The 23,246-nt window shown below is 46.1% G+C and overlaps 1 protein-coding gene across 3 annotated transcripts in view; it reads left to right on the top strand.

Annotated features, from left to right (window-relative positions):
* Positions 1-23,246, top strand: part of CAPZB (capping protein (actin filament) muscle Z-line, beta) — a 125,630-nt gene that overhangs the window by 51,019 nt on the left and 51,365 nt on the right. For 2 of the 3 annotated variants that reach the window (XM_005883030.2, XM_014530655.1), the window contains exon 2: positions 5,370-5,459. In XM_005883030.2, coding sequence (XP_005883092.1) covers positions 5,370-5,459 — 90 coding nt within the window. Of the gene's footprint in view, positions 1-69; positions 88-5,369; positions 5,460-23,246 lie in introns of those variants that run through there. The other variant, XM_014530656.1, reaches the window with a different exon arrangement.

The raw sequence follows: 23,246 nt of genomic DNA, 5'->3' as shown, positions 1-23,246 counted from the left end.
CAACATCCAAAACAGTGTTTGTCACCTAGGAAACACTCAAATAATGACTAATTGAACGGGCAGAGGATTCCGGAGTGAAGTGAAATGGTCATTCTTTTACTATTTACCTTTCAACCTGGAAAACACCACCAGTGAAGGTGGAACTGGTAAAGTTCGTTTCCTGAAGGTGGTGTCCAGGGTCAGGGAGGATTTTGAAGGAGCCATCCTGTGCAGAGCCCTTAGTGACAGGGTGACAGGATACAAAACGAGTAGGAAGTAAATGGTTAGAAGTAACCAGGGTGGGGAATCCAAGGGGAAAATGGACTCATGAAGAAGCCCAAATCAGTGTACTATGAGCTATGCCTCGTCTCTGCACCTTCTGTGTCCCATTCTTGTTCACGCCGCGCAGCCTTCTGATTCTTTGCTATTTTGTGGGTGGTTCCTTGAGGATTGGAACTAGGTTTCCTTCATTGGGCCTAGTTCGGGCCTGACTCACAGGGCTTGGCACTCAAGGCATGGTTGTTGAATTGAAACCTAGTTGCAGGCCTTCAGGGGGCTATTGAAGGGCAGGACAGGTGGGACGCTGTGGGTGCATCTGCACTTGCTGTAGGATATGGGACCCATCCAGAAGGACTCTAGCAGCCGTCTAGCCCAAAATCCTAGGCCACAGGGTTGTCTCACAGACATCAAGTGACAGGGTAGACCTTGGACTTAGCTTATGAATCCCATTTCTGTCTTTGCCTGTTCTTGTTTTTATTTTTTAATTTCTTTATTGATTAAGGTATTACATATGTGTCCTTATCCCCCCATTACCCCCCGACCCTCCCTGATCATGCCCTCACCCCCCTGTTGTCTGTGTCCATTGGTTAGGCTTATATGCATACATACAAGTCCTTTGGTTAACCCTTACTCCCACCCTCCCCTACCTTCCCTCTGAGGTTTGACGGTCTGATCGATGCTTCTCTGTCTCTGGATCTGTTTTTGTTCATCAGTTTATGTTGTTCATTATATTCCATAAATGAGTGAGATCATGTGATATTTATCTTTCTCTGTGTTTTTATTTTTTAGTTATCTTGGAAAAAATATTTAGTGAAGTAAAACAATGAAAATGAAACAGAGTAGAGAGCCTAGAAATAAACCATTCATATGTGGTCAATTAATTTATGACAAAGGAGCCAAGAATGCACAATGGAGAAAGGATGGTCTCATCAATAAATGGTGTTTGGAAAATCGGACAGCCATGTGCAGAAGAATGAAACTGGACCCCAGTCTTATGTCATACACAAAAATCAACTTAAGTATTTTTTTAGCTAATAACCATAAAGGAACATAACATATATGTAAGACTTAGCATCATGATATGAAACGCTCAAATCCAGCATTTTATGCAAGATCTACATGAATATCAAATTTTATTTTCCCCTAGTGCCTTTTCCTCTTAAAACTACTTTTCTTACTCTTCTGAACTTTATATTTATCATTCCCTTGTCTTAGCTAATAAGGAAAAAAAAGCCTTGCTATAGTCGTTTAAAATACACACATACACACGTGTGTGTTTATATCTAAATTCTAGTTCAGTATGTCTTGTTTTTGAGCTTTATAAAAGTGGCAGCATCCTAGCTTGCTTCCTCACTCCCACCATCAGTCTATTTCTGGGGTCGCTCGTGTTGATGCATGAACCTTAGATCATCCATGTTTTCCTCATTCTCTTGTGCCATTTCCTGTTTGGACCCCTCAGGATTTGGGATGACTCCCACACAAAGGGTTCCAGTTAACTCTAATTTTAACTTTTTACAAGCTGTCATTAAGTTTTCCCATGTTGCTTGCCTTATGGGAAGTTTTTAGTCATTTACTAATTTAATGAAAATTAGATATCCTTAACCTTAGAAATTTGTAGTGAAATATTGCCAATTAAGATTAATTGGGATTAATGCAAAATAGGAGTTAAACCACTTTGCAGCTTTCAGCTAGGTACAGAGGGCTGTCTGGAAGGAAGCCTTTACGAGCGCTGGCATGTGGGGTGAGGCTGCCATCAGCATATTGAGCTTGGCAGTCTGAACGGGCTCTGTGGAGGGTTAAAGCAATGTCTTTTCCTGTTGATCTTCTCTGGCCAAGTTACAGCTTTTCTTTTCCTAGGTAATGCACTGCTCACCTTCTAGTTGATCCCTTCTAAATCCCAGTGTGTTCTGGATTTAAGCTTCAGTGTAGCTAGGCTTACTTTGTCTAAATTTCTATTTTAGTTCTCAGGAAGATTGTTAATATCCAAGTTCAGAATATTTCCAAAGACCAGATGTTTTTAGGAGTTGTAAATGGTCTGCGAATTAGAATTATATGTCCAATTTTTCTGTGGCCTTAGCTTTGCTTTGAGTCAGGGAGTCTTTAGTCCCCAAAACTGATTGTTTTAAACCAAGGTTTCTCAAACTTGACTCTACTTACATATTGGGCCAGGTTGTTGGCATCTTTCCTGTGCATTGTAGGGTATTTAGAAACATCCCTAGTCCCTACCCATGAGATGCCAGTAGCTTCCCCTCTCCCGGTGATGACAATCAAAATGGTCTTTAAACATTGCCAAATGTCAGTGAGGGCTTGTGGCAAGGGCAAAATCGGCCCCCGTAAAGAAACACTAGTTTACACCTTTCAAAGAAGTTTTAGGTTCACAGCAAGAAGGTACAGAGGCTGCCCATATAAACCATGTCCTCACACATGCATAGCCTCCCCTGTGGGTTTGGACAAATTTCTAATGACACATATCCACCATTTATAGTGTCATACAGAGTGGTTTCACTGCCCTGAAAACCGACTGTGCTCTGCCTGTTTATCCCTGCTTCTCCTCCAACCCTTGGCAACCACTGATCTTCTTACTGTCTTTATAGTTTTGTCTGTTCCAGAATGTTATATGGTTGGAATCCCACATTATGTACCCTTTTAAGATTGATATATTAATATTTCACTTAGTAATTTACATTTAAGTTTTTTTCATGGCTTGATAGCTCATTGCTTTTTTCTTATTTTTAAATTTTACTTTCAATTACAGTTTGCAGTCAGTATTATTTTGTGTTAATGTCAGGTGTACAGCATAATAGTTACACAATCAAATACTTTACAGAGTGTTCCCCCTGATATTTCCAGTACCCACTTGGCACCATATATAGTTATTATAATATTATTGACATTATGGCAGCTCATTTCTTTTTTGGGTACAAACCAAAGAGTGCTGTTGAATTGTATAGTAAGAATCTGTTAGTTTTGTAAGAAACCACCAAACTGTCTTTGAAAGTGGCTGTATCATTTGCATTCCCACCAGCGCATTCTGGATTTTGGCTATTCTTTCAAGTGTTTAATGGTATCTCATTGTTAATTTACATTTCTATGATGTTAAGCATTATTTCATGTATATTTGCCTGTATATCTTCTTTGGTGAGGTCTTTAGCTCATTAGTTTATACTTTTTAACTAGCCTACTTGAATGATTTAAGGTTTTCTATTCTTGCACAACTATGGGTTTGAACACCTACCTCCAATTTAGAGCAGTAGGAAAGGCTTCGGGGTTGGGTTGACTGAGACGAATGTTATAAAATATTTTTTATTTTAAAACATTTAAGACATGTATTTGCATACATACAGAAACATACTGCTATGAATTAAACAGTTCACAGGTATTAACTAAATCATTGCAAGAACCCTATGAAGTGTATGTTTTCTATTTTATGAATAGAGGCTTGTAGAGACTAACAACTCTGCCCAAGGTTATAAGTTAATGAATGGCAGAATTGGGAATGGAATATGTCTTACTAGTGTCAAATCAGCTGGTCTGTGTTCTCGACCTTAGAAATGGTGTTAAAATGTCTTCCCATGCCAGCGAGCCATACGCATGTCACCGTGGCCTTGGCTAGCATAGAAGGCATGGCACAAGTAGGAAATTCATGGTTGCTACAATGTTTCGTTAAGCAAAACAAGTGCTACAAAATTTCTGGTGTGTGTGTGTGTGTTTATGTGTGTTTCTTTGCAGGTAGCCAGTGTGTTGTGGGTCCCAGAATAAATTGTCACTGATAACCATCTTGAGCAGGGGATGAGTCCCTCCCCCCCTTTTAAAATAGCCTGCTGTATATGCCATATTAGTTACCTGAAAATGAAATTGCTTCCAGTTAACTTAATGTATTATGTCTTTGGTGAATATAAAGTAGATCCTTGTCCCTGCGCCTGTTTAAAGTTATATATCAGGAGTGTCGATGGTCATAGTCAAAGGTTGTATTTCATTACAGCCAAACGTGGCATTTCCAGGATTACTTTGTATATTTTATGAAGATTCCTTAGCTTCTTGATTTAGGGCTTTAAAAAAATCCTGAGATTTGCCTGACCAGAGCAGAATCAGGATACAGATCAGATAGTGCTTCTGAGCGGTAGTGTTGGGGGCTCCATCTGCCTTCTGTGTACTCCTCAGAGTCTTGACCATTTTACCTGGCCCACCTTTCTCACCTTATTTCTTGTTGGTCCTCCTGAGGTCTGGCCTTCTTGTTACAGCCCACTCTGCACTGAATTTACTTTGCACTTTACCAGTCTTGCCCCCACTTAATTGTTCCTTCTTCCTTCACCATTCACTACATATTTGTGGTGACTAGCACAGGGTGGCTCTCAGTAAATATTTGCATCATGAAATTAAATGAAGAGGGTTCTGTGAAGCACACAGGGCTGAAAGAAGGTGCTCGGTAAACGAGAGCAATCTTTATCCTCCCAGGCCCCCTGCGCAGCAGTGACGCCAGTGTATTGCCTTGTGGCCACTTGGCCAGCTAGTGTGACCTCTTGGCTGTAAGTGGTTTGATTCAGGTCTTTGTCTGTCTTGCAAGGGCCTGGCACCAGGGAAAATGTCCCAAGCTTTAGTGAATGACTGAAGCACTGAACCTTTGTGTGCATTTTGCTGCTTGTTCTTTGCCTGGCTTTCTCCCTGGCTTGGAGCTCATCAAGGAACCTGGCCCGGTGGTGCTACCTAATGTTACCTGTTTAAATCCAGGTTATAGCAAAGGATAGAGCTTAGTCTGCTATTCGAGCATGCTGACTGCAGAACCCATCGGGAGTTAATACATCTGCATCTCCCATGGTCTGCTGAAAAGCCAATGACACTTTGACGTGGGTAGAACAGGGTCACTTTCTGAACTCTCTGGCCTGCTTCCCACTTCTTTGCTTGTCTTTTGGATGCCTCCACTTGAGACAGACACTGCTATCAAAGAGAGACTAGCAGTGTCCCTCCAGGAGACGGGACCGATGGCCCACTGCAGGCCTGCTTGGTCTTAGCATACCCTGAGCAAGCTGAAACTGCAAAAATGTTGTTAAAAGAGGGTTTTTGGTGTTTCTGTTGGCAAAACGACTTAGACACTTTTATTTCTTTTTTCACAGAGTGATCAGCAGCTGGACTGTGCCTTGGACTTAATGAGGCGCCTGCCTCCACAGCAAATTGAGAAAAACCTCAGTGACCTGATCGACCTGGTACGTGCCTTGTTCATGTGGCTTCATCTGGGGCTAGGGCTCATAACTGGTCGCTTTTGAGTACCTTTTCCCATGCAGAATTCAAGACACACAGGAAACCTGTCTCTCCAGCCAGACACCACCATGACATGCCTCCAGACAGAAGATGGGTTTCATAGGGTTGTCTTCATTCAGCACCCTCCCCCGTGTTAATAAGCCCAAGGCAGGAGTTCTGAAGTTGATTACAACCTGTTTCCTCCCCCCACAGGCTTGTTTTCAGTTTCTAGAAGCTCACCTTTAGGCACGGAGAAGAGGTGACCACACATGCAGCGAGCAGTCAGCAGTGGGTAGTGTCAGGCTTTACTAGTCTCTCTGCCACAGTGGAAGTTCCCACGCCCAAGCAGCATGAAAATCTACCCTGGGGAATGCTTGGGTGGCTTCACTTCTAGTTTGAAACGGCATAAAACACAAAAGTCAGTTTTTGAAGAGAGTTCATCACATCTATTTTTTTAATATTTAATTTTTTTTGAGGTTCAAAATCATCGGTCTTAAAATGATGCCTCAGATGAACTGTCACCATAATATTTTTTGAAATGCTCAAAAGTATTAAAAAATATCTGTGAAGCTATGGGAAATATTCAAAAAGGTAAAATAAAATAAAATCAGGCCCCTAGAGGCCAACTGAGTTACTGCATCGTTTGGCCAGTGAGTTCTAGCCTTGGAACCTGAGCCCTGAATCCCAGTCCTCTGTTCTTTTCCTCTGTCCCATGTCTTCTTGAATATAATTATCAGTTGCCAATCCTGGCTCGTTGGTGAGGTTTGAAAACTTGTTCATGTGCTGTAATGATATATTTAATTTCATTGCATGAATTCCAGAATAGTTTTACTAGGGAAAAAATGTGAATTGCAGGAGACGCATGTCATTCACCAGTCAAACTCTTCACAGTGGTCTAGAAGGTCCAGAGTGAAGCTATTTTATGTTTACAGGGACACAGACTCCCAGTTTAGAGGCAGCTGTATGAGACAGAGAGGAGCCTATTGAAGATAGCACGTGAACTTGCTATCTTTTGTGTGTAATAATTCAGGAAGTGGGAAGAAGGAGGTTTCTTGAGGTAAATGATCCAGACAAGAAAGCCAGCTATATAGGTGCTTGTGATGGCGGTGAAGAGGAAAATGGAAAATATGATGGGTCCTGTTGGACAAGTACATTCTTTAGATGAGTATTAAAGAAAAAGTTTGAATGTGATGCAGGTAAACCTTCTATATGTTCAGAATCGGGGATCGCAAACCAAGAGCCAGGGAGGTGACATAAAACACTGAAGTGGACTTCGTGTAGACAAGGGGTCTGGCTGGCAGGCTCCATCTGAGAGCAGTGGCCCCTCTGCTCCAGGCACGTGGTGCCCTGTGGGAATATAGTGTCTGTTGCTTGTTTTCAGATTTTTCTGGAGGAGCCGTAAATTTGGAGTTATATGTAATATATCCTGGTTTTTAAACATCGGCCCGAACATTGGATTGGTTAGATCTGATTTTGTGTAGAATTTGGGCATGTGTCTAGGAAATGTGAGTTGTGGGGACAGGGGTCAGAGAAAACAGTCTGTGTTGGGAAATAATGAAATATAAAGTTGGATAGGTAGGAGGTGTCCTTGAAAGTCAGAAGGAGGGTTTTAATTTGATGTGGTGCTAATTGTCACCACCAGCCCCCTTACCGAGCTTTGTAGCAACACTTGTGCTAAGCAGTTTACCTGTGTGTCTGTGTTTAACTCTCAACAGTGCTGTAAGGCAGTATTACCAGATGTAGTCTAGAAGTGCTGTATGTCTGCCTTTTTCTCGGTTGGAGGGTTTTGGTGAATCATATGTGGAAGAGGTGGGCAAAGGTTGAAGGTAAGATCAGATCCCTAATTTGGTCGGCTGCAGAGGCTTCTTTTTCTTTTAAACTCAGCATGAAAGTGTGCTTAGCGGAGTTTCAGTTTAGTTTGCCAATTTAGTTATGACTGTGTTTTAGAAATAAACCAAACATAGGATGGATGATGAGCAAAATTTTCTCAGTAGACTCTTCTTGGTGTTTAACAGGCTATTTTGTTCTTATGGCTACCGAAGTGTTTTACTGCAGCTGTGTATTTTCTCTGTGAGTCCCTCGTCATCCTTCATTTCAGAGATGTGCACGTTGCTGCTTTTATGGAAACCTGGTCGGCTGGTTCCCTTGCTGCATTGTGCCACTTGTACTTGGGCTCAACAGGAAATTGCAGCATTGATGGTGAATGAAGGAGCCATCTTTCACCTTTGCCAAATACTGGGTGGGAGAGATCAGCCCTGAGGTTGAGTTTGCAGGAGGAGGCTCGAACTCAGGTTGAAGTGCCACGCTGTGTCTATCCTTGATACATGATGTTGTATGCAGCCACTGCCTTTCTACATTTAACTTTGTCTTCAGTAGAATGTGGCTGGAAAGGGGATGGAGGCAGGTGTAGGTTGTGGGAACGAGCTGGATACTTTTATTTATGTTACCATTTCCTTGACTCTCCGTAATGTATATATGACCACTTCATCTTTTTTGGGTGATTTAGACTCTGAGGAAGAAGCCAGGGTGGTGGTGTGGCTGAGTAGCACCAGGAATCCCGATTTCTCCTGCTGGGGTAACTCTGCTGGGTACTTTGGGTCTGATCACTTACACTTAGCGACAGGTTAAATATGGTGTGTTTTCCTGATGTGTCAAGTCTTACCTGTTTGGGGAAAACTGTTAAATAATTTAATTCATTAGTAAGCTAAAGTATTAAAAAAGATGTATTGTGGAGAATAATTTAAAATTCACATAATTAAAATGCCCGGCCGTTGTGTGGCTCAGTGCTTAGGCGTCGACCTATGAACCAGGAGGTCATGGTTCGATTCCTGGTCAGGGCACATGCCCGGGTTGCTGGCTCCATCCCCAGTGTGGGGCGTGCAGAAGGCAGCCGATCAATGATTCTCTCTCATCATCGATGTTTTTTATCTCTTTCTCTCCCTTCCTTTCTGAAATCAATAAAAATATATATTTTTTAAAATTTTCACATAATTAAAATAAAAACACCTAGAGACTTGAAAGACATTCCATTCTTAGAGCCAGACCGCTTAGGAGTATCAGTTCACTTTTGCTGGGGAGGCACTGACTTCCCCTCACCTGTTGTCTGGAGGCCAGCCTTGGGCCCCATCTACCTGCTAAGGCTAAAAAAGAGGCCATAATAGACTCCCATCATCCAGAATGGCCTGGGGAATCGGTGTTCTCATTAATTTTTTTAAATATGAAGTATGATGAATGTTCAAATGGAAATGAAGCATGACTTTTCAGCGAATTAGGATCTGGTAAAGCACGCCTCATTAAAGCTGTATTGACATGCTTCAGAAGCCACTTTTGATTAATGGTCTGCTTCAGGTCCTTGTTTTGCACTGAGGTATATAGGAGCATTTGGCCTGGTTTTATACTGGATCCTATGACCAGTCCTATAACTTACTTTTTGAATGTTTTCCTTTAATCATTGTTGTTTTTCTTCTATTTTCCCTGGGAATGACAGGTGTGGTGTGTGGTTTTTTTTAAACTGGATTTGCAGAATTCTCTTATTCTTGTAAGAGTTGTTCTGTGCTGAGTGTACTGCTGTGGCTCTGAGGTTCACTTGCAGTTTTAGTTTCTTCCCAAAGCTGTAATTTCAGAAAACTCACACTGTTATGGGTCCGTCAAGCAATGTATTCGGGCCTTTGTTTCATGTAATCAGGGATCAGTCAGATGTTTTTAAAGCCGCTAATGCACCGCTCGGTGCAAATTGCAATCATTCCTCCCATGCTCACCTGCCTAAAATAATGAAGGGGAGGTAGTTGTTTTCAAGAAAAGTCTCCAATTTTAAGACTGACAAGAATGTTAGGATTTGCCAGCATTCCCCATGAAGGGAATGGCCTCTCTCAGATGTTGGAGCCAGAGAACTGTAGGCAAATGTACCCCGTCCGCCAGTGGTCCGATTACAGTGTAGTATTAAAGAGAAATGTGGCGTGTGCTTGGCAGCTAGGCCAAGGCAGCCCAATTTATCATGCGGGATCAGCTTGCTTTTCTTCTTTTCTCTTTCCAGCTTCAGAACTTTTGCTGCCTTGGGATTGTAATGCTTACTCTGATTGGTGGGAAATGACCTCCTTTTGCAGATGGCCCAAACATCATTTCATTACACATTAATCCCGTTGTACTAGAGTAAAGCCCACCGAAACCCATTGTTAAGCTGATTCAAAAATACGAACAGGTCCATGTGGGCCAAGAATCCTGTGATGTTAAGATGCTCCCTTGGCTTCCTAAACTTTGACCTTCTAAGGCTTTGCTCTACACATTGGCAGCAATAGCTGGGGTATATTTTGAGCCCTGAGCTGAGGAAGGAGTTTGTTTCTGCAAATTGGCACCCAGCAGGCCCTCCATCCTTTGCCTTATTAAGAGCAAACCAAAAATAGCCCTAAATCTGTTTAACTAGGCAGAAAGTCTCTACTTGTACTGGTCACTTCATTTTTTAATTCCTTTCTTTGCTATAGTCACCCAGAGGCCCAGCTCTTGGGTGTCCCCAGACTTTAACCAAGCAAGGGGGACGACATCAGCATTGGGAAAGCACCCAAGCCAGACTTGCAGGCTGAAGGTGAAAAGAGACATCCCGACGCTCTGACCAGGGAGGGAGTTGACAACTTGATCAGTTTTCATTTCTGTATATTCCTCTTTTCAGCAGCCAGAGTTGCCCTCCAGAAATAGAAAGGGCCAGCTGGGCACAGGGCTTGCACTGCCAGCCTCAGCAGTACCTTTACTTTGAACAGCTCGCAGAAATTGTCCACCTCTAGTCCAAGTAGCAAAGGAGCAGGAGGCCCTGACAGATCAGAAGGCTGGAGTGCACAGGGTACACTTAGGCCTTGGGGCTCAGTGAGCAAGTGGGTGGAGACACAGCTTCGCTTCTAAGAACCTGCTCTTTGTGAACTCCCACTCATTATGACCGGTTGGTAAAATTAAGGCTAATATTTAATAGTTCATTAGTATTACTGATTGTCTGATTTCTGCTAAACATGGGTACTCAGATTTCAGACTCTAGTAGGTGAACCAATGAAACCTGGAAATTATTTTTCCCATGACTGCTGTGTGGAATATGGCATCAAACTCAGTTCTGTTCCCAGGTGATGAAGACGTGCTGGCTCTTGAGGGTCTTGAAGGCCAAATGTGACGTGGTTTAGTTCAAGTGTGAGCAGTGAAACTAAGTGCATTTTCTTGCTTAGTTTCCCCATTGTTATCACCATTTAAAACAGTCTCTACCAGCATTTTTTCCTCCTTAATTTCAGACGCAACATCTAAAATATCTTTTCCTTTCCAAAGGGGTCTTAGCCGAAGTGGGTGAAAAGTTCATGGATTCAGTGGACATTTACTGAGCACCTCTGAGTGAGGTACTGTGCTCACCCCGGGAGGAAATGCAGCCTTTATTCCTTGGCTCCCCTTTCACAGGAAAAAAAGAAAAAGATTGGGAATCCTAAAACTTGATCCCTGATAGAATGACTTCGGTTGGATTCTCTCAGCCCCTTGGTCTGCCCAATGACTATCAAGCTACAGAACCAAGATATTCTTTCTATGTTTGACATCTACGTGCCAGACACACCATTCTAGGTGCTGGGGGCGCAAGATGAAAGGCCTTGCTCCATAGTGTGTGCATTTAGTGGGGAATTCAGGGAAGATTTTTCTAGAAGAAGGAAGACTTGGCTATGGTCATGCCCTCTGTTATCTGTTGAACAGATACCTAGCAGGCATATTTGTCTTTGAGTAAAGGTGTTCTAGGCTCTGTAGTGGTTGTGCCCAGTCAGCACAAGCTTTGCTGTCTCTTCTGACTTGTTTCTGGCCACCTTTCACTTGGCCTCTTACTGCTTCTCAGATTCTTTCCCCAAAGTATTCTTGACAACAGAGGGGAGCAAATATATGTGTGGAGTTTTGGGGGCAAATCCAAAGTGGCTTCCTCAAGTGGATAATTTTGTTTAGTCTTTTAAAAAAATTGTGTTCCAATTCATTACATGCCCATATGCAAGAGATTTTAATATAAAAAGAATGCTTTTTCCACCAACTCAAGTTGATGCTCCAGAAAGCTGGGCTTTGTCCCCCTGGGACATGGCTTTGCCGAGGCTCATGACGCACAGCACTGATGCACATGGCTGGTGCCTGTGGAGCCAAGGCCTGCTCTGTGGCCCTGCCAGGCCAGAAGGGGTCTGTGCTGCACCCCATTTGCTGTACCTAAGGGAGGTGCCCTGTGGGGTTCCGTTGGAAGTAGGGGAACTTGGCTTCCCTTCTCCCATTTGTCAGAGAGTTTGCCGGGAAGTGTTCTCTCCTAGGCTGGACACTGTCTCTGGAGCAGGAGCAGGGGAACGGATTGAATAATTGGTAATTATGCAACAACCCCTGCAGCCTCTGTTGGACTTGTGTTCCCCAGCTTTCCTACAGGCGACAATGCCGCAGTCCCCTTTACCAGGGAAAAAGCATTCCAGCCAAGGGCCTCCAGCAGGATTTTAATGAACTCCATTCCTTGGAAAGTTGTGGTGAGCCTTGTCATGCGAGCCTTCGCTCTTTGAATGGACTGCAGCTGTGGTGACTACAGCCGGGAGAGCCAGAAAGCAGACCCCTGGGCCGACGTGCTGACCTGGCCCTCTGCTCCCACGCAGGTCTGCCACTGCAGGGACAGGCCTTTCATGAGCCACCCTGTCGCTGAGGCGAGGACCCTGCCAGCTAATGGTGCAGTCTCTGATTTGTGTCAAGGTGGCAGCTGGGCAGACCATCTAAATCAGCGGTTCTCAACCTGTGGGTCGAGACCCCTTTGGGGGTCGAACGACCCTTTCACAGGGGTCGCCTAAGACCATCGGAAAACACATATATAATTACATATTGTTTTTGTGATTAATCACTATGCTTTAATTATGTTCAATTTGTAACAATGAAATTGGGGGTCACCACAACATGAGGAACTGTAATGTCGTGGCATTAGGAAGGTTGAGAACCACTGGTCTAAATGCTGTGATTTGCTTAGAAAGAGGAAATGGGGTTTCCTGGGAAATGGCCCTCACCTGACCTGCTCCCCCAGAGATACAGCCAGAAGCTTCGAAGTTCTCGGTGAGTTCTGTTACAGCAGAATAATACACCCACATGTGAGTCCATTAAGAATGAGATGAATCGCCTCCTCCGCAAGCAGTTCAGAAAATTAAAGCATGAACCCAAATGAATGAAGGAGGAAAGTACAGGGGCCATTTGCTTTGTGTGTGTTGTGTTCCTTGGGGAGCAAAGCCTGTTTCCAGGAGACTGATGAGATGTCCCCTGGTCCTGAACATTTCTAGAACAGTAAACTTCCCCTGGGGCAAGAGGGCCGTGCCGCAGAGCTCTGGACCGAGGGCAGAACAGAGGCCAGAATGAATGGTGTCGGGCGGCTCAGAAACAGGCCCAGTAATGTCATAACTCAGGATATAGTACAAGTGATGTTCAAATTTCACTACGAGAAAATAATTGATTATTGAATAAAACTGCCAAGACCACTAATAACTTCGAAGGAAAACGAGCCAAATATCTATTGCATAACATGTACCCGTACTCCTAGTGGACTAAAGAACTAATAGTAAACGAACATAAAGGAACCAGAGGGAAAACATCAGTAATATTTGATACTGAGATGGGGGAGGCATTTGTATGACATAGAAGCTAATATCAAAAGGACGGCTTTGGCTTATGCAAAGTTAACTTACAAGTTTAAACAAAATAAACTTCAAAGCAAAGGGCAAACTCTGGAAAACCATTTGCGGCTTATGGCAAAGAACGTATCTTCTAAAATGTTTAGAAAACACCTCTGAGGTGGTTCGTGTCATTGTCCCCACTTTAGTTCTGAACTAAAAGAGAAGCAGGGGCTTTGGCAACTTGTCCCAGGTCAGCAAGTAGTGGTGGAGCCAGGCTTTGAACCTAGGCATTCTGACGCCAGGTTTCCAACCACTGTGTGCTGTTGCCTCCATCAATAAGGAAGGTAGGAATACGCTGCTGACAAAGAGCTCGGCATGCAGACAGGTGACTCACAGGAGGCAATGCACACAAACCTTTCTTCTCTACTTGTCAGGAAAGTGCAAGTAAAACAAGATAGGATGGTGGGAGTGTCCTTCCCTGATGCCCCTTCTTCCTGCTCAGTGGTGCTCAGTGGACGGACTGCATCCTCTCCGGGGGGCAACCCACCCTTTTCCTGGCTTCATAGAATTAATGTGTCAGCTCACCTTGATGTGGAGTCTCTTGAGGAACAAAGACTGAGCAATTGAGGGACACTCTAACTGCTCTCTAGGAGTTTCGCCATCCATATTGTCACATTAAAGGTTCTGAGAAGTCTTGCAGTTGAAAGAAAAGAACCTGTTTTCCTTTAACCCAGCATTTTTCTGAGTTACTTTCATGGAATCCACTTTGGAAAACATTGGTTCCTGGAAAGGCTCATAACCTACATGTCAAATGACCTGGACTTTAGATCCTTTTTGGCAGTGGCCTTAAGTGTGATGTTAGCCAGGTTTTAAATTTTCATAACTGGTAAAATGGCATAAAAAGAAACATAGCTTTCCCAATTGTGGTTATTTTCCCCAAAGGAGAACTGCTTCAGAAAACTTGTAGCTCCTTCAGTAGGAGGGGATCGGTGGGTGGGGAAAAGCACTGCGTGCAGTAAGCAAATCTTACAGGAAGTCAGGAAACCTGGGCTGTAGCTTTGGGCTTGCCATTCACTTGCCACGTGATCAGCAGGTCTCTCTGGGTCTCTGTAAAGTGAGGGCCAGATGGTCTCAGTATCTGAGTTCTGCTGCCTGGACTGAAACAACATCACCATGGATACCCTTATGTTGATTTCACCACCTTCAGGATCCCCTTTTGCTGGCAGAAGTGGCATCTGTTTCTCTCAGGTCTTTGACCCTGTTACTGCCCCACAGGGTATGGATGCGGCAGAGTAGAGCAGGCTGGGGCCTCTGGCAGTTACCCGAGTCAGTCTCCAGTACCTGCGCAGAGCAAGGCTGACAGGGTCTCGAGTCCCATGGATACCCTTATGTTGATTTCACCACCTTCAGGATCACCTTTTGCTGGCAGAAGTGGCATCTGTTTCTCTCAGATCTTTGACCCTGTTACTGCCCCACAGGGTATGGATGTGGCAGAGTGGAGCAAGCTGGGGCCTCTGGCAGTTACCCGAGTCAGTCTCCACTACCTGGGCAGAGCAAGACTGACAGGGTCTCTGTCACCTTCCAGCTTTCAGACCTCAGGCAGGTCGCTGCACCTCCCAGGGTTCCCTCCAATACACAAGATGGGGATAAGAAAACGGTATTTATTCCCGGGGCAGTTGCCAGGATTTAGGAGTGTACATAAAGTGCCAGCGTGTACGTGTAAGACAGGTGCTTAATAAATGCTAGCTGATGCTTTCATTAATTACTTTTGCAGGCTTTCTCAGGCCTGTTTGTTAACCCCTGGGTCCTGCCTGCCTAGAGGCTGTGCCCTGAGCCCCCAGGCAGCCTTCCTGACTGTGTTTTCACAGGTGGACACAGCCCCGGCCTTGCCTTTCACAGGATGGGGTTTGTAACCCAGCGCAGGATTGTAGGGACTTGGTTTATTTAACCTGGAAGGGGAGATGAGAAGGCTGTCCATTGAGGCACTTTAAATGGTCATGAAAACCCCCCCTGCCTTCTCTGAACTATCAAGGTTGGGCTCCCTGAACAGGAAGCTGTGGGAAATGCCAGTGCCTCTTGCTCCAAAGTGAGAGAGGAGGTCAGAGTCAGACGGTGGCTGCCTGGTTTCGTGACTAGTAAGGACTTTTGTCATCCCACAGATACCTAATACCATGCTTGTGTTCTGAGCTGGCAGGGGCGGGCTCCCTGGATGGTGTGGGTCTTCCCCTGCCCCTTCCTGGTACTCTCTTCTGTGTGTCAGTTCCCTGAATGCATAACTGCTCCCAGGTATCCCTCGGAGTTCTTTGGAAGCCCTGAGGGAAAAGCTAAAATGGTTGGATGGTCAGACAAGGTAGGAGGGGTCCTAAGGTTGATCTTACCGTTCAAGTTGTCTGACAAGCCAGCTGACACGGTAGCCTCACTCACTGGTCGTTTGACCTCATCGCTTCATTTTGGGCACCAAGAGTTGCCACACGGTAGCTGTATGTTATCCAGACAGGACACCTGTGAACTCTAAGCCCTCAGGATCCCTTTCTGTTATCCAGGCTCCTGCTTTCTCGTGCTTCATTTCCATTCAGTGTTCAATAACATTTTATCAAGACTGCTAATCTCCTGTTCATGCCTTAAACCCACATCTCAAACCTCCCTCCCCCTCCCCACAGGGCCAGCGCAGCCCCCAGGCATCCCTTTCTCCAGCTTGGGAACACCCAAGTCCACCTGTGAGGTGTTTCACAGTCACCCAGTGATGGTCCTCTGTCCCAGGGCATTTTCCCCCTCCTGAGCCTCTCCTGAGTCCTTCTCATGGTGGGGAGGCTACTTAGCACTTCACCTACTGCTACCTGTTCATAGGCATGATGCAGGAAATGCATCTGAGGTGCCACCAGCCAGGAAGTGGAAGTTCCGGATGGGTAGAAGCAGAGTGCCCATTATTTTGCACATTCCTTGAAAACAGATTGGTTATTGAATGGTCCCCCTCTCTTCCTACACTTGCTTTATTTGCCAGGTTGAAGAAGCCTATTTTAGTATGCTTGGAGATCAAGGTTCTTGGTGAGGTGTTTTTAGGGCTCTTAGTCTGAGATTGCTAGCCTGCAATGTCTGCGTAGGAGCATTAGATGTGATCTTGTTGAGCACCTCGAAATTGACAGGCCCAACCGAACTCACCTCTCATCATCACCACATCTTAGCTGTGTGACCTGAGCCTCGATTTCCTCATCTAGGAGATGGGTGTGAGGACACTAACCTTGAGTTCTAGAGACTGTAAATGCCTAGCATAGTACCTGGCTTGTAATAACTGTCCGCATGGGGTTCTAAGGTCACATCAGACTTGCATGAGCTTGATGTAGCCATTGTGCAAATGAGTAAAACCCTGCTGGCCTCCTGATTTTTCATTTATAACTGTCAGATGCCATATACTGTTCTAGACCCTTTACACATTTAGTTTCTTCAAACCGGACACCACAAATCAAGTCTTCTGTCCCCATTTTACAGATGAGACAACTGAGAGAGGTTTACTGAGTTGGTCACAGCCTCACAGCTAATTAGTAAGTAGCTGAGTCAGGATCATCCCCAGGCCCGTCTTACTCAGACGCCTAATCTCTCGCCATGCTGTCTGTGCTCACAGCTTCCCCAGGAACAGCTTTCTCCTTGTCACTGCAGGCCACCAGCAGACAGCTGACTCTGAATGCAGATATTGTCATGATAATTAGCACCAGCAAGAAGTTGCTCAGTTTCCTAGAATGTAGCTTTTCCCCTTTCCAGGCCGAAAGGGTGTCCTGTTCTGGCCTTCCATTGTTAAAGATGAAATACTGATGGAGATGGAAATGGCCATGGTAATGATCATGTGACCTCCCGTGCCTGTGGATGCCACCACCAAGCAACCTCCCTGTCCCTGTTCCTTTTTTGTTGGGAGGTTGGAGGTGGGGATGCCTTCCAGTACACCCAGAGGCTTCCGTGGCTTACATAAAGGAGTCAGAGCTTTCGAAGGGCGCAGGGCTGAGGAGGGGTTCGGGGCGCAGGGCTGAGGAGGGGTTTGCCCTCCTCTGTGTTTGGGTCATTGGTCCTCATCAGGCCGGGCGGTTTTTAGTCATTAGTCAGGCAGTTTGTGGTTGCCCCTTTGCCACATGTGTTGCTGCCTTCCTGGACCTGTCACACTCACAATTAAGACTCATTAGAGACCTGTCAATCACAGCATGCACAGGACCTGCCCATGCTAGGCCTCATCCAGGGGCAGTCCAGCCCCACACCCACACACCCTGCAAATGATCACCAACCAAATTCTAGGTGCTTGGTGTGCAAGAGAGAGGTGAACAGCACCGGTGAAACTCCAGATTTTTAGGTCCTGGTGGGCCTGTTACCTTTTACATAATTGAAACCTTCTAGCTAAGTCCAGAATTGATGTTACAGATGGTGGTGGTAGAAGTTTTGTCAGATGACAGCTTTGGAATAAGTATCTGACAGCAGTCCACTCAGAGGAGAGACTTGAGCCAAACACAGAGGAGATTTAATTACCGCTAATCTCCCTCTCTGCTCATTCTGGAGTGTATAGGCACATTCATTACTATTGACTGGAAGCTGAAACAGCACTCCGGGTTCAGAACAAACCCCTAGAGGAGATTTGCCCCAGGCTGGAAATGATCATCTTTCATAGTGGATTTTCCCCTTTCTGTGTGCTGAATATAAGGTGGGGGAAAGAGGTGTGTCAGGCACTTTACAGTGGCTTACCACTTCTCCAGCATGTCCATACCTGTGTCATTGACTTTCCTACTTCTAAACACTGTACGAAGCCACGTCTCCAGGTTGTGTCATTCAACAGGGGTTGGCTTAAAGCACTTCCTGTTCATTGTGTGCCATCATTTTGTCTTTTTAGCACCGAAAGAGTCCTCTGGCTTCGAAGCACCTGTGGAATGAAGTAATGCTCATCCTTATCCCCAGACCCCAGATAGTAGTCCCGTCATTGATGTTAAATAGATATTAGTTCATGATCCCATAAACCCTCTCATCCCCAAATTCTGAGAGGAGAGGACTGTTGTGTTAACACTTTCTAAGCTGTGTAATCTTAGAGATGAAAGGGCTGAGCGATTAACTCAGGAGACCTCAACCCCATGTCCTCAGACCTGGTAGCCCAGGTGGTAGTACATGGAAAGGCTATAAATCATCGATAATCTTAAAGATCATCTGAGCTGGGAGTGGATGGGCCCTGAGTATCTAGGTGGAGTAAGCATTTTAGGTGCTCTGTGCCTCGGTTTCCTCATCTCTACAGTGGAGAGAATTATGAACTTACCTCATTCTCCAAGAAGGCAGTTGTGAGGGTTAAAGGAAGTCGGGTGGGTGAAGTGCCTAGTGCAGTGTTGGGTGCAAACAAGTGCTCAGATCAGTGCTAACCGCTGTGTGGAAGGAAAGGATGATGGTGGTGAGCTTGCCTTGTGGGCTTTGTGACAACATGTAGTGAATGGAGGAGCAGTGCAGGAATTGGAACAGCTTGAATGCCTTGCCTTTTCCACTGCAGTTCAGCCGTCCTTTTCAGGAGGCGTGTGCCCTGCATTTTCCTCTTTGGCCAGGTCGATGGGTGAATGTTCTCCAGCCAGGAGTGGGGCAGTGATATCTTCTCACAATACCAAGTGGGCCTTACCTCTTAGGTCTTGGCAGTGAAGGTGTTCTGCTGGGCATGTGACATGTAGAAGAACTGCATCTGGGAGCCCAGGGGAGAGGGTGGCCCCAGGGGCATCGGGTGCAGCTCAGGCTATGGAGGCCACTGGAGACAAGGTTGCACATGCCCAGTGTGGTCACTTTAAAGAGTGCCGCCCACCCGCATCCAGCCTGCCAGGGGAAGGTACATGCATCCTTATTTTAGAGCAGATCAGTGAACATTTGTTGCTAGTAGCCCGCCCTAGGTTACCGGATTATTCTAACAGCCTCTGGACCTTCCTGCCTATAGTCACCCATCCACCATCCCTCTCTGCAGCCAGAGCAACCTTTCCAAAACTAGTCCTGATCATGACCCTCCGTGGCCCGTCATGACTCACTGTGTCATCGGATTGAGCCCTGAGAACTCTTGATCTGGCCCTGTCCACCCTCCTGCCTCCCCAAGGCCCCTCTACTCCAGTCATACTGGCCTGCTGTGGGGTCTGCCAAAGGCCCTGTGCCCTGTCTTGTTGGCCCTTTGTGCATGCTGTCCCCTGTGCTGGGAACACATCTCTATATCGGCTCTGCTTATCTTCAGACCTCTGCTTGGGCCTCACTCCCCACCCTGTACCACTGTCACAGCTAATATCTGCATTCAGAGTGTCACCAGCCATGGCACTCGCCTTTACTCTCAGTTGGAATCGCTTAAGTATATGACTCTTTCCTGCCTGTTAAGCTCCCTGAGGGCAGGGATCTTGTCTACTTTGTTCACCTTTGTATCCCCGGTGTGTGGATGTAGTGGGCACTCCCGAAGGCATGCTCCAGCCCCTCCTGAATGCTGGAGCCTGAGCTGAAGCACGGGGTCGGAGCGCTCATAGTCACAGGGAGAGAGATATCCAGATAGATGTAATACCAGGATCCGGCGGAGAGGAACACAGCGCTGTGGAAGCACCAAGCCCACTCTGGTGGGTGGGTTTCAGGGAAAGCTGTTTGGAGTAGGTGAAGCCTGAGATGCCTCCTAATAGGGTGAGAGGAAGGGAGTTAGCTGGGCAAAGATGGAGTAGCAGCAGTGTTTCTGTCCAGATTACAACCTGTGAATTGATGCCTAGTAAGCTTTGGGCATTGGTTCAGGTCCCATGGGTCCCTTGCCAAGAAGCAGGTGCTGGGCACACATTCCTGTTCGCTGAGGATCAGCTGCTCGTTGCCAGTCAGACTTTCTAGATGGAAAAGAGAAAGGACAGAGATCAATTGATTATCTGCAATTTTAAGATTAGAGCTGGGAAACGTGCCTTTTTCCTAGACTACTCCATGTGCCCGCCTGCCTCGGGAAAAGCCCACATCAGTCCTTTCCTGGAAGCCGTGACCTTGTTGGCTCTGTGCAGACCAAGTGCTTTATGGAGCTGCCAGTGCCACCTGCCTTTATCTGGCCTAGGACTTTCCGAATCAGATCATCCAGGCGCTCTGTCAAGTCCCGGTGCCTCTTTCACAGCTAATAGCCACTGCTCCCAAGGGAATCCAAAGTAAACTCCTGGCTTTCCATTTGCCCTGAACTCTTAGCTTTTGGTGGAGGAGAGGGCTGCAGGGTCTGTGCCTGATCTTCGTTACCCTTAGAAATCACTTAGAATTGGCAACTCTTTTCATAACTGCTTGCTTCTGCTTCTGCCACTTGGGTGTCAAAAGGCAAGCATTCCCTCTGGATGGCGCAGGGGAACATCACTTTTCTCTTTTAGTGCAGGTCATCTGCCCATGTGCAGGCTGCTTCTCTTGGAAATACTTGTGGAAGTGCCGTATAATACACGCAAATGACAAATACAGTCTCTAGGTCTGAGGACGTGCTGTGTTTTCCCCTGCATTTCTGCCTCAAAACACCTTGACAGAAGAGCTTTCCGGTGTGCTGTCTGTGAGACCTTAGGGAGGAGAGAATCCACCCCGTCTTCTCCCAGGTGGTCCTCTTCTGTTGACTTAAGGGATCACCGGAACCACTGAAAAGGTGGCAAGGGATACGACCAGGTGCTTCATTCTTGGTGAGAGCAGAATTTGGACCTGTTGATTACCCATTGGTTTCCACATTCTTTCCATTCTTGAGACCTCGGGAGATTTGCTGATGCTCCCGGGCTCTGCAAATCTTTCCCCAATTAAAGGGCCTCCCAGTGGTTGCATAGCTCTTCTGCCTCAACTTTCTGCCCTTTTCTGTTTGTGTTTAAAATTCCTTCTTTCCAAAATGTTTACCGCTCGGCAAGTCTCCTTGAAAGCCCCCACTTTTGTTTGGGGAAGGTTTTTTTCCTTTTCAGTTTTTATTCCGCCCGTGTCCAGGAAACTGAAGTCCCTTTGGACTTGCTTGTGCAAATGCTCTCTGGTCATTTTTTTGTTACCCTTGGTGTGTGTATCTCTCCACAGTCTTGGGAGAGGGCAGTGGGTGCTCCTGGTATTGGTGCTGTTGCAGTTTCTGGGTGGATGAGGGACTGGAGGGTCATTTGGGTTTCACTCTGGGCAAAGTGAACAAAAGAGCTCAGTCCTCCCAGGGTTCTGTTTAGTGGTAAGGAGTACTTCACGGTCAGGGAAGTACTGTAGAGGAATTTGACCTTGAAGGATCAGAGTTCTGCAGCAGGAGGCTAAGCCCTGGAGATGAAGGAGGATACTGGGCTCCTGTCAGCTGGAGCTGGGAGGCATAATCCATCTGAAATGCACGAAGACCCCCTGCCTGGGCTTTGCCCTAATGGAATTTTCTATCAGGAGGGCCATCTAGCTCCTGCATTTCAGGAACTGTATGGCATCCTCTTGCTGGTGGACCCCACAAAAACTTGGAGGTCTGAGAGTATCTCTCTAAGTTAGGTCCTGCCTTCTGGTTGATGAGAAATGTGAGACATCAAAGTGAGTTGGAGAGAGTTCACTTCCCCAGAGCCGTCGGGAAACCCGGTGCAGGTTGGTGGGCACTGGCCCCGATGAGGAGTGCCCAGGTCTTCCCCTTAGACCACATTTGGTTGGGGAAACAGATTAAAAATACTTGAGCCCGGCCAGTGTGGCTCAGTGGTTGAGCGTCGACCTATGAACCGGGAGGTCATGGTTTGATTTCAGGTCAGGCACATCCCTGAGTTGCAGTCTCGATCCCCAGTAGGAGACATGCAGGAGGCAGCCAATCAATGATTCTCTCTCTTCATTGATGTTTCTATCTCCCCCTCTCCCTTCCTCTCTGAAATCAATTAAAAAAAAAAAATCTATTTTAAAGAAAACAACACTTGAGGAGAGCATGGTGTGCTCACCCTGCTCTCCCTGACATGTGAAATAGGCCAGGAATGTGGACCGGGACCTAGAGGAGCCTGTGAGGCCTGCAGGGTTTTCTGGTTGAGGCTGCCTGGCAGGACCTGGTTCTCATGCCCGTCCGTCACCAGCCACTGTAAAAGCTGATGACGTGCTAACTGCCAGTGAGGAGGTCTCAAATACATGAGGGGGCACTGAAGTTGATGGGGATCTATGCCATGGGCACTAGGAGGGACTGGACTTCCCTTCAGTGCATAGAATTGGGGTAGGGGCTCTGAGGGACAGGAAATCAGTCTTGGAAGAGAGAAGAGGTCATTTGGGTTCTTTATACAAATAAAGACATTTCCTAAGAACTTTACATTTGAACATGGAATTCAGAGAGAAGCTCACACGGTCACAGCCTTTACATTCTTCCCCATGTTGTGGGTAATTCGCTCGTGCCGCTGGTGTGGCTGTGTCGTTGGCTGTGTGCCTTCCAGGTGGGCCCAGGTCTGGGTCAGTTTTGGATCTCACACAGTGCCTTGCTCAGTACGTTTCATTTTGCTTTGTTTTAGGAAGACCGTCACAAACTTTTGATTACCTTGGAAAGCCATTTCCTGGAAGGTTATAAGGATAACTAGTGTTTGGGTGCATGGATTCGTGCACATTGAAAGGAAATTAATTAAAAGAAATATTTTAATATCACTACTCGCATCTTGTTAATGAAAATAGGATTCTACCGAGTCTCCTGTTTACCTGCTTCAGGACTTCTGTGAGGATCAAATGAGATGAGGCACGGGAAAACACATCACAAACATTGGGTTAAACTGTAAAATGTTTGCACCTGGCTATAAAGCAAGTCGGGTTCCTGGGCTGGAGAAACTCCAAGGAGGCTAGTTGCTAGGGAGAGGAAGCCAGGCGTTGCTATGGGATGTCATTACCCAGCACCCACAGCAACCATTTCCGGGCTGGGATGGGCTGGGCTGTGGGCTGCCTTTTGCACCATGGGGTCTTGGCAGCATTGGCTGCGATTTGGTGGGCTGTCGCTCCAGGTTGGTGGCGGGGCCTGTGTCCCACTTGGAGGAAACCAAGTGTTGGTTTGTGGGCACCAAGTCCGTGGTGCCGTTTATTTTCAAATGGCCACATCATGGCAGCTCCTGCATTGAGTGTCTGCCTCCTGGTGGTCAGTGCATGTCATAGCTACTGGTCGGATGGACACTTAGCCTTTTATATACACTGAGTGGCCAGATTATTATGACCACCTGACGTTTGTAGGCA

Source organism: Myotis brandtii, unplaced genomic scaffold, assembly GCF_000412655.1.
Source record: "Myotis brandtii unplaced genomic scaffold, ASM41265v1 scaffold754, whole genome shotgun sequence".
NCBI classification, from domain to species: domain Eukaryota; kingdom Metazoa; phylum Chordata; class Mammalia; order Chiroptera; family Vespertilionidae; genus Myotis; species Myotis brandtii.
Note: the sequence above shows the minus strand (reverse complement) of the source record. Positions and strands in the feature narration are given on the sequence as shown.